Source organism: Macadamia integrifolia, chromosome 2, assembly GCF_013358625.1.
Source record: "Macadamia integrifolia cultivar HAES 741 chromosome 2, SCU_Mint_v3, whole genome shotgun sequence".
NCBI classification, from domain to species: Eukaryota; Viridiplantae; Streptophyta; class Magnoliopsida; order Proteales; family Proteaceae; genus Macadamia; species Macadamia integrifolia.
In genome coordinates, this window is record NC_056558.1 from 27,525,430 (window position 1) to 27,537,556 (window position 12,127).

The window sequence follows — 12,127 nt, forward strand, 5'->3', positions numbered from 1 at the left end:
CCTAAGGAATACCAAAAAGGACCGTCTTCCCCCATGAAAACAGTGAAAACCCCTCTCTCTCTCTCTCTCTCTCTCTCTCTCTCTCTCTCTCTCTCTCTCTCTCTCTCTCTCTCTCTCTCGTTCGTATTGACCAAGAAAGCTCTTCTCCTCTAGCTCGACCATCCACCTTGATACTTTATCACTTGCTCTCAAACCCCATCACAGAGGCAAGAAGAAAGAGGGAAATAAAGGAGTAAAATCTACCCCCCAAAACAAAGCTAAAGTCCATCCATCGTAGTCCTCATTCTTCCACCATGTTCTATTCTCGTATGAGGACCTGATCCAAACTCTATACAGCAAGCCATTGAAGCTTTAGAAGACCACCTGACCAATGGCGAGTTATCCAAGAGAATCTAGTCATTGGGGTCGTCTTTTTTTTTGGTAAAATAAAAGACATGAGTTACACAATGTTACACTGTTTATCAAAACAAGAAACCAAGGAGTGGAATATGGCAAATCCATTGTACATATCATTAACGGAGCCTTCTATGATAGGGGATGGGCAAAACCACTAACTTCCTTAGAAATACAGTTGCGAACACAACTTTCAATAACATGTGCAAATTCCTCTTTCACAATAGAGAGGGGTAGAGTCCAAATGGGCATAAGAGCGACGCATACCAGACACAAAGTATCACAGTATGCATGTGACCCAACACAAGTCAGACATAGAGTGTCATAGTATGCTTGCAGCCCAAAGCAAGACCAACTACCAAAAAGGCCGGAGACAACGCCACGGAGAAGAAATCCATGGATTCTGTGGTTAGATGAGACTTCAGGAATGATTTTAGTGGAAACGGAGTTTACTCTGTGACAACATAACATTTAAAAATTTTAAACTCCAAAGGTAGTGTGTGTATTGTAAGGATGTCGATTTAGAATCAAAATTGAAAATCAAATGGAACTGAACCAAATCATAAGGCCCCAACCCAACAATTGCCTCACCGCCCACATCCCATTTAGGGATGCCAAGTTCCCAGTACCATATATTGGATTGGTGATAGAAATCCAAAAACGGGTTGATGAAAACCAGAATACTCTCCTCCCCATCGCCACCTACTCTGAAAACCTCCAAGTTGTGAGGGTAATCCACGAAAACTACCAACAATTATGATCGGAAGCAAGAACTGTAGAAGAGATTTGAAAGTACTTAAGAGGAAGCTCTAATGTTGGGTTGTTATTTTCGTTAATTTGAATGCCCCCTAAAAATTTTCCAGGTTTTGATCTGCGTGCGACAGTTTTTGGAGTTTCACCTTTGTGAGTTTGTGTTTTGTGTTCCTTTTTTTTTCATTTGCTCTTCCGTAGTTCCAGATCTCAAATTTGTGAAGTTTAGAGTTTTGAAGCAAACAAGTCAATATGAAATCAGAGAAGTAGAGGTGTGCGTCACCCATTGGCTTCCTTATACTATGAGTAGATATTTGTCTTTGAGAACAGTGATTTTAGTTTTATTTTTTCCTTCTGTAATTGACTTGTGTTCCTGTTTTTTAACTGAACTAGGTGCAAGAGAAATTCTGGTTGTGATAGGTGTCAATATTTCCTTTACCCCTTTTTTTACTCCTTTTAAAGATCTAAATCCCGTTGATGTCTACACTAAGACTTAGTGCTCGTTGAGTTCGAATCAAAGCAGTACTCTCCCTGTTACTATTTAATTCTATACTTGGGTTCTGATTTCTTCTGTTCTACTTTCCCTTTTCTGTTTCATCTAGTTGTTAGCGGTTGATCTTTCACAAATTAGAGATGAAATTTCAGGTTTTTAATTTCAGAAAATTTTTGGAGAGAATTATAGCTCATGGGTGTTAGAATGCTCAATTTGTGAAAGGATTAAGTTACTGCTGCTCCGCACTATGGAAACAGAACATAAACTGTATGTATCATATGCAACAACGAAGATCCATAACAGAGATGGGAACACAGCTTTGCATGAAGCTGTTCTTGCACACCACCATAAGGGGATTGAGGTGTTGATGGAGTAGGACAAAGAGGTGATCTTCATTAAGAATAAACACAAGGAATCACCACTTTATTTGCATCCCTGAGATCGGGGGTATAAAGAAAGAAGAAGAAGGGGATAGGAACCAATCGGAGGTGGGGGTTAAAACTGTCAAAAACCTCCTTAGTTGAGGGATGAATACTGTTTTGGGTAGTTTTGTAAACCAAAATTTAAAACACTGTATTTTTGTTAACTGAAACATACATTGGGTAATTTTGCAAAAGGAAACCTAAAAGTGGGTAATCATGTAATTTTTCTTAAATCAGACTAAACTCTAAAATCATGTGTCTTTGTTGATGTGTGAAATTAGTTACTATGGGTTTCTTTGTTGAATTGTGTAAAAAAGAATGAAAGATATCAAATTTGACATTATGAAATTGACTCTTTGCCACTTGGACGATTCCTTTTTTGCTTCCCACTGTAATTGACATACGACCATAGGGCCTACCGGTCCACCTACCACAAAATTCATCTCTATCCAATCTACAATGCGGCAAAATTTGTATCAATATAAAGAAGCTCTCTAGACATATTGGATCAAAAAAGTTTATTTTTTTTATTTTTATTTTTTTTTAAATCAATTTAGTTTCCTAGTGTTGCATGAACTGCATCATGAAGTTATAGATTAGATATATATATATATATTTTTCAATGATATTGATTAATTTTTATTTTATGAATAACACTAAAAGAGTAATCTATTGCATGAGGATCTTGTTATTGCAGGGTCATTAAGGGGCAAATGTACATAATCTTGTCTATGACCAACATGTTACAATAATGCAACTTAACCATTGCGCCATAGGCTCGCCCATTGTAAGAATTGTACGCTTTTCTTTAAATCTTGTATGGGCTTTGCTTGAAAAAAACACACACACACACACACACACACACACAAGAAAAGAGCCTTTGAGCTTATTCTTCTCCCAAGGTACTAATCATATTATGTTATTATCTTCCTCAAAAACTCAATTAATGATTTATGTTACAAACTGATGGAGAGACAATTTATCCTGACGAAGACTTATTGGTGGCTTTTCTCCTCTTAAAAATTAATAGTTCACAAATCTCCTAATGGAAAATTTTGGTTTTTGAGATTTGTCTACGACCATATTTGCCAGGGTTTAACTTCAACAGAATTACAGAATGGCTCCTGTCTCAAACAGAGATAATGGTCTCTCTCTCTCTCTCTCTCTCTCTCTCTCATTGAATGCTTCTCGAGTGATCCCATGTGAAGAGAAACATAAATACTTACTGTGTGAGGGACAGGACTCAGGACTCAGGACTGACTCAGTAGTAGATGGTCACAGACAATTCGGGGACCACCGGACAAACATCAACTTTGATTTAGCCTCTCATCACTCCATGCATCTTCTCTCTCTCTCTCTGTATCTGTTTGGGTATTTCAGTGAATTTTGAGCCCCTGCCTTGAAAGAAATATGACCTTTTAAGAGAAGGGAAAACCTACTTATCTACATCTACATGGGCACCTCCATCTCTGTATTATTTCTATTTGACTCTACCATAATTATTAGGGTTCCACGCGAAAGCAATTATCTTATCCCATATAAGATGTGAATAATCCGATGTAGAAGCATGTACGAACTTGGACACCTTCTCCTTAATAGCGAGTTTTTAAGGATGAATTCTATCCAAGTCACTGATTAGTGGTAACAAAGCTAGAACATGACAACTCTGATGTGCTTTCGGACGATATAGAAAGCTCTAGGAAGATCTCTAGGAAGATCTCAGTACCGACATTGCTAGAAAACCCCTAGTTGGGCACAGATGAAATTATCTTTTTTTTTTTTTTTTTTTTTTTTTTTTTTTCTTTTCTACTATTGTAAATCCACCACCCCAGGTGACAAACAAACACAGACAAAGAGTAATCACATCACATCTACTTTGTGGAAATTGGGATTGATTATATGTCCATGCCATCCTCAGATATGGAGAACTAAAGCTATCACTTGATCATAATAGTTTTCTTTTTCTTGTTTTTGGGTTGTTTGGTTGTGTTTGGATGAAGGATTTCCTGCTTGTTGGTAAGCAGGAAGTATTGATTCCTTGCTGTTCTTTCAATTTTTGTTTTCCTCTCCAGAGGTACAGAAAGTTACACATCAACATTCTCTGACCTAACCCCATTTCTTTCTTCTCTTTCTTTTATTTCTTTGATTTTCATTAATCAATCAGTCACATAAAGTAGTGGCTCAAATTATGCAGAAAATTATGAGATGTACCACCTTTAATTTGATGTCTTCTACTGGAATTCATTATTCATTTAGATATATATGCCATAGCCTTAATTATGATAACGACGACAAACAACTAAGTTCTTATCAATCCATGTCTTTTACTATATATCTCATTTTGGGATGGGAAATGAACGCTACTTGGTCACATGGCCCTTTCATCAAGACACTAAAGGTGGGGAAATGATGCCCACACCCTTATGAAACTAAAAAACTTCATCCCCTATTAATGCCCATGCACGTCCCCTCATTGGCCCCAACGCTGGCGAACCTTCTTTTTCCATTTCATTTTTATTAGAAATAGCAAACTAGTAAGGCTATGTTTGGTTGTATGGGGAATAAAAGAGAAGGAAAGTGAAATTTTCATACTTATATATATATATATATATATATAATCATTACCTATGTGACTTTAACATTAACTTCAAATCATTCTATATTTGGTTATAAAATTTCACTTTACTTTGCATCCAAAACCCTTTGCTATAAGCCTATAATATGTAAAATACATTATTACTAAATATGGTTAAAAAAATTAAGTAGTTTATACAATCATATAAACACATTTCTTTTTAAAGAATAAAAATTTCACTTCCCTTCTCTTTCCTTTAAATTCCCATTGCAACCAAACGGAGCCTAATGGAATTCCTAACCAAATGAAATTGATTGAGAAATCATATAAGGCAATGAAATCTTTTCTTCTTTTTCTGATGGACCATCAGTCTGATTTTGTGGGACATGAATGAGAGATCATATGAGATGATTTTGTTGGTATGTGAAGACAGTAATCCTGTAATTCCTCCCCCCCAGCCCCCCTAATGCAGATGATATGGATAGATCATTTGTCAAATTCAAACTTGAATTCAACCATATACTCCCTATGTATGTTTATATACACACTTATTGTTAATCACTAATTTACATTTTCCCATTCAAAAAAAATAAAATAAAAATAAAAATACTTCTCTCAAAATCTTGGATTTTAAATTGAAACCTAACATGTGAACAAGAGACCTAGAGATTCACTTGTGTACAAGAAGTGCACCTAAATTGCAATCAAACATTTGTGAAACCATGGCTCCAAGTGTGGGTAGACTGATGAGGGAGTTTGCCTTTTGTTCTAAGCAACCCCTCCTCAATTACTCCACTTTTGGTTGGTTCCGTTCTGAAGGACGCTTTGTGAGGGGGAATATGCCTCCTTTGACATAATCCCCCTGGGACAAGGACAACCTCTCCTGGCTAACCTAGGAGATATAATAGAGCCCCACGAACCTTTTCTAATTTGGCCTTTCCCCCAATTTTTCTAATAGGGGATGATAATGAAGTGTCAAAACATTGGTTTGTCTTGGCTGTCCTGACCATATCAACTTTCCCCACCATCAAATATATTCAATGAGGAAATTATTCGTATCATAATCTAGGGTCAACCTACAACTCCCAATATCTCAATATTCCCTCTTATGTGTAGCTTTGATAAAGCTAATACAATTCAACCCAAGACTTTAAAGCATTAAACAGAGATCAAATACATAAAAGCACCAAGGACCTGAACAAACCAATGTGAGACTACAACTTTATAAACTCTTAGCATCTCAACCCACCACAGTTTTGATATACTCACTCTACCCATAGAGAAACTACTCGAGGAGGACATCCAAGGGACCTGGGCTAGCATGTTGGAAGGTCTAACTCAAAACCTCAAAGAATTAGGTTAAAATAACTCCTCAAATATATGAAGGCACCAAAGACATAAACAAACCACTATGAGAATATAACTCTCAATATCTCAACGCTCACATCCATCGTATCATGTACTTCTTATAGTTCTCAGCAATGATGCATATGCATTGATGACACGTATGGAAAGCATGTATTATATGCTCTTGCAAAACTAAAAATGCAAAACTATCTGAAATACATATAGGGATAAAGCTCACAAATCAGTGTAGATTCCTACACATCTAACTTTTGGAGCTCACACTCTTTCTCATTAAATAGCCCTCCACTGAACAATTCATCAACCACCTCCTCATTAGTGAGAAACTGCACTATGGCGTCGTAGTGCTCCCTCCCTAATACATATATGTTTAGGGAAGTGATTTTGTATCTGGGAGCATAGCCTACACCAACACTCCCTATGTCTCGCTATTCCTTAGAATAAGGGCAAATCTATCTTTCCATATAAGGAGAAGAGAGATAGACACATGAGCGCGCTGCTGTATGCCACAGCCCAAACAAAGTTATTTTTCACTTAAGTTTATGGGTGAGAGAACACTACCCGATAACGCCCGTACACACTAGCATCCTCAGCCAAGTGTGCAAGTATCATCAACGTGGGACACTGCAGATTTTTTGCACCCATTGTTCTCGCGTAAGTACACACTATCGGTTATCATTCTTCCTTTCTATGCATATATATTAATAAACATGCATACATGCAAAACACTAACGTCGATCAGCAAAGCATACATGCACCCACGTGACGACAACATGGTCATATGTTCATGACACCCAGAGAATCACCCTTCACCAGCTTGTGGGTCCTAGAGCCCATTCCATTACACACACAATTTCAAGATAATCCAACCAAAACCTTTGTATCCTTCTCTATGTTTCTCTCCTGGCAGAGTTTTTACTCTTTGACCTCTTACGACAACCCCTTAATAACTTCAGAACAGTTGGTTATGGTGATCAGATGGGTCCCTCTCTGTCAACCACCGAGACCCATTTGGCATTTGTAAGTTCCCCAAAGGCATTCACAATAAGATCCTTCCCCTATGCTCATTTAAATCTCACCCTTCCAATAGCAATCTTTTTTGCACATACAAATCTCTCTTCTATCATCAAACTTACCAATTAGTAACCTCATCTGCATTCTGAAGAAAGATCAACATGAAAGTGAGTTCATTCTATTCTGCAACTGTTTCTTTCTGTTTTTTCAATTTTAATTTATTGGGGTTTGTGTGTGTGTGTTTATGCTGTGGAATTGTAGTGAGTTTCAGAGCTAGTTCATAAAATGAACTCTTGCAAACTCTAGCAAACAGTGAGATGAACTTGGATACTCTTGGTGTCTCTAATTTTAGTTTCTGTGTTGCAGTTACTGGGTTGGGTGCACCGGAAGTTCCGGCAAAATAGTTGTGACCCATTCAAGGATTTTGGACTCGGTATTATCTCCTTCATCTCATTCTTTACATTCAACTGTAATGTGTTGGTATTACCTCAACAAAATCATCAAATCGGTATCAGTAGAACACACTGCTCAATGAAATGTTTCAAACCAATTTAGCAGTAACTTGCAGCAAATGTGGATAAGGCTTTGTTGTTGTTGTTGTTGCAGCAATGTCTGCAGCTTATTGTTTTGGATCATATCTTTAACAAGCAAATTGCTTCTTTGCCTGCAGCTTATTGGTTCGGATCTCACCTTTAGCTCATAAATATGTTTATACATGCTAACAAACAAATTGCTTGTAGGCCTGCAGCTAAATGAAGACTATTTTGCATCAATGATCAATTAGTTTTGCAAACACCACATTTCAGAAACCTGCACTTTACTTTCTTCTCTCCTTTTAACTTTTACCAGAAAACCCAGATTTCAGAAACCTCAAAACAGAATACCCTGAACTACAAACAGTAAAACACCCCCAGGGGTAGAAAAGGGAAAAAGAAACAAAGGGTTAAGCATAGATCATCAAAAGGACACAATCTGCGAGTAAGATACTCTCACTGTCATGTCCTTGAGTGCTGGAACTACATAAATATGAAGTAAGTGAGCTAAAATAAAAGTTAAAACACATTATGGCCACAACAATATAGGAGACTGCATAAAATCATTTTCCTAGGCACACCTAAGAAGCAAACACCATAACATCCTGCTTACATGGAGAGGTAATGTCCTTTCTCCTTATTTGTTTCTACTATCATTCCAATTCCCTTTTTGGTTTCTGGTTTCAGGCTACTCTTGTAATTGTCTTTCAGGGCAGCCATCACTCAATGAGGGCTATGGCTCGCATCACATACGGCAGTCCCAGAAAGAAAGGGTCATCGGGAAATCATTTGCTGGAGTGGAAGCTGTGGCAGTGGAAGAAGACGATTTCGAAGATGAGTCTTCAGAAGCAATATCCGAACTCTTCCACGGCCTCCTCACAATAGGTACTCTTGGTTCAGACCCAGTCACTGCAGACCCTGGAACACCTACCTTTGCCATCTCTGTAGAGAACATAACTGAAAAAGAAACTGAGGTAACCGAGAATGATCTTAAGCTCATCAATGATGAGCTAGAAAAGGTTCTAGGTTCCCAAGCCAAGGACGATGGGTACAGAACCTCATCAGCAAGGAGCAGTCAAGTTAGCACCATTACCCTAAGTGGCAAGCAAATGGAAGGAACTGACTCTAATGTCAACGGAGCAGCAGTCTGCCCACTCCAAGGATATCTCTTTGGCTCTCCCATTGAGCTGCCAGAAACAACAGTGGCAAAAAAGGAACACCGAACATCACTTGGGGAGCTCTTTCAGAGAAGCAAAATGGCAGATGAGAATCCAACAGGGAAACATGAAAGGGAGGAGAAGCCAACGGAGAAGGAAGTGGAGAAATCAGGTATTCATCTCATGAAGATGCTTAAGCGCCGGATGCTCAACGCTTCTTCTAAGAGCTCTACCGCTGCTGCTTCTGATTCTGTTTCAGCTGAGAAGAAACTTCGTAAGGTGGGTATATACTCTACTAGATCTTTTCGGTAGCAACTATCAAACAGTAGAGTGAGAAGAGTCCCATTATTGCAATGGTGGGAACCTCACAAATCTTCTGGTTACATTAATTGGGATGGGAAGATATTTCGGACCACCAGATCCAGTTCTTGTTGGTTTTCAATCAAGACGGCTTTGATGGGATCCTTTTGAGCAGCAAAACACTAGTTAATAGATGCACAGAGTTTCCCAAGTCCCCACCAAATTCTTGTTGTAGGTTATTTCTGATAAATGATATTCTAATTATTTGTTTTAACACATGAAATAGTGGTTAGCCAATGTGATTAATAAGATTGGTCATTATAAAAATCAATAGCTATTTAAATTTGGTACATGTAATTTCCATTGCAGACCATAGGTTTCCACTGAAATCTGCACACATTTCATTTACTGTATGAACCATCTCCATCACTGACCCACTGTCTATCAGATGCACCACAAATTGATACCAGACCATTCAACCAAGAAGTTACTAATTCAAAAGAACAGTCAAGTCACACCACCAAATGATTCTACCTAAACCACCAGGCCAGGGACTTCATGTTGTTCCCCCTATATATGTTTGTGATGCAGCTTGAATATATAATTCTCTTGTGGTCTCTTAATTTATTGCATGTTCGTGATGCAGATCCTACATATGTTTCATCGCAAAGTTCATCCAGACCCCCCAACTGTTACGAAAAAGTTGAGCAAGTCCCACAAGTATGAAAACAAGAACAAAATCCCTCGTGATCAAGCCTACAGCAATGGAGATCGGCCGCTCCCAGATGAAGATGTAATGATATTTTCCCAGAGAGCCATCTCAAAGGTTCAGCGTTACAAGAATCACTTGAACACAACCCAAATTGCACTTGATGGCAATGATTCAAATGGGAACAGGGAGTGCTGGATCAAAACAGATGCAGACTGTAAGTATATGTCCCATGTTTACCATCCCATGGAAGAATATGCCACCTATACACAGGCCATCCCAATTTACATGAACAACCTCTAGATTTCATAGCCTAAGAACAACAACATATGGCAAAGCTAACCATACAGTAGGGGTCAGTAGGGGTCAGTATGGGCTGTGGGACTAGTCAGGCCGAAGGCCTGGATACCCGTCGTTGGCCGGAAAAAAAAAAAAAAATAGAGTAGGCAAACCTGCTTTCAGGCAGCTGCAAAACTATGGTTGCTAAAAATAACACTAATATAACAATATATGTGCCTCAGCCTTCCAAGAAGAGCAGATTTATGGAGAAAAATCTGAAATATAAGCAGGATTATCATCCCCTTTTATCATTTCTACATATTAATATGGGAAAGTCCAAGCTGGAAGGCCCTACTCATTTCCAGTCGACAAATAGAATGCCATACATACACAAGAGAATTCATAGAATTAAACAATATAACGCATTTTCCATGTTAAAAATCAGTTAGTTCCATAGATGTCAAGGCCTTGCCTAGGGCCCAAGGCCCTTTAGAATGGGCAAGGCCGGCACTTGCCAAGTTTTTTACAACTTGGCCCTAACCTCAGTTGCCTAGGCATCGACCTACACAAACGCCATATTGGATTTTATTTTTTAATTAACTTGTATACTGTTGTATGCTTTTATGGTGCATCCTATTGCACCATGTCATATTTTCAAGGGGGATTAAATTGGAAAAAAAAAAAGAAGTTAAACTAGGGGATAAAAATTGGAAAAAAATATATATATATAACCAAGCCTAGGAATTGTGGTAATAGGGAAAACAAGTACTTTATCGTTTATTACTTGTTTTGATGAATGTTGAATGATCACTGATTGATTAGTGCTTCATGTCTCCCATCAAGTCTATAGACTCTCTACTCCTTACTACTGAGGGGTCAGTAAACAATAAGTACTAACATAACCTGAAAGGTTCCTAAACTAAACCATGTTTTTCTGAACACCTAAACCAATAAGGCCTTGCCTAGGCTCTGGGGCTCCAAGAAACCTAACCAGTGCTTTGGTTCACCTTGGCATAATCACAACTATGGTTGGTTCAGGTGCATGCAATAATTCCTCTGCAATTCAATCAAATGTATAGTAATGATGATAAAGATCAACGCATGACCTAAAAAGCTAAAATATTTTCTTATTGAAACCGCTTAAGGTGTCAAATAATTTGTAAGTTTACATTTTTACCCTTTTAGTATAATACTTTTTTCCCATGAGGGTAAATAGTAAATACTGTGATTTCACTTGTGTACAAAAAAATGTGCAAGACAATGACAGATCTTGATAATGACATGATGATAAGTCACCTTCAAATTATTTTTGAAAACCTTTTTATACCCTTAACTTAAAAGACTGTTGAGAATAAGACAAAGGGATATTAAAAGATGGTGTCAAGTTCTAAATACACCAATGGAGGTGTCATTCAGACAGTCCTAAAGATAAAATAGCAAACATCACTCTTACATAGACAGTGATTATCTGACCCTTTCTGTACCTTTGGCATTGTAGATCTTGTTCTGGAGCTGTAGAGGCAGAAGTTGTCACATGTTCTAAGCTATGGTCCTTCTCAAGTAAGAAATGCTGTTATTCAGTATGATGAGTTCCTACTTGTCAATGATTATAGTTAGTTTTATGTGATCAGTAAACAATAAAGTACTAACATTACCTGAACAGTTCCTAAACTAAACCATGTTTTCTGCACACCGTGACCAAATAAGACTGGTGCAATCACAACTATGGTTGGTTCAGATGCATGAAATAATTCCTCTGCCATTCCACCAAATGTCTAGTAATAATGCCAAAGAACATAACAAGACCTAAAAAGATGAAATAGCAAACATCACTCGTATCTAGATTGCGATTATCTGACTCTATCTTTACCTTTGCATTGTAGATCTGGTTCTGGAGCTGTAGAAGCAGACGTTGTCACATGTTCTAAGCTATGGTCCTTCTCCAGTACGAAATGACGTTATTCAGTTTGATGAGTTCCAACTTGTCGATGATTATAGTTACAGTTAGTTTTTATGTGAGTAATCATATTTGAAGAGACCAACAAGGAATAAAAAAGTCATGACTCTGTCAGTGCAAATGATTATGTTAATGAATTTGATGAGATACTATCTATTGATAATTATAGCAAAGTTTATG

General features: G+C 37.8%; 1 protein-coding gene across 3 annotated transcripts; it reads left to right on the top strand.

Moving 5' to 3' along the window:
• The first annotated feature begins 7,037 nt into the window (after positions 1-7,037).
• LOC122062460 (protein LAZY 1) lies at positions 7,038-12,120 on the top strand. 3 transcript variants are annotated; one of them, XM_042626113.1, is made up of 6 exons: positions 7,038-7,179; positions 7,379-7,445; positions 8,233-8,981; positions 9,649-9,928; positions 11,489-11,550; positions 11,874-12,120. In XM_042626113.1, exons 1-5 carry the CDS (start codon positions 7,174-7,176, stop codon positions 11,506-11,508), a joined length of 1,122 nt encoding a protein of 373 aa, XP_042482047.1. In that variant the 5' UTR covers positions 7,038-7,173; the 3' UTR covers positions 11,509-11,550; positions 11,874-12,120. The 3 variants fall into 3 exon arrangements, with proteins under 3 accessions (XP_042482047.1, XP_042482059.1, XP_042482054.1); XM_042626125.1 differs by having other exon boundaries at positions 8,257-8,981; XM_042626120.1 differs by lacking the exon at positions 11,489-11,550.
• The last annotated feature ends 7 nt before the right edge of the window (positions 12,121-12,127 follow it).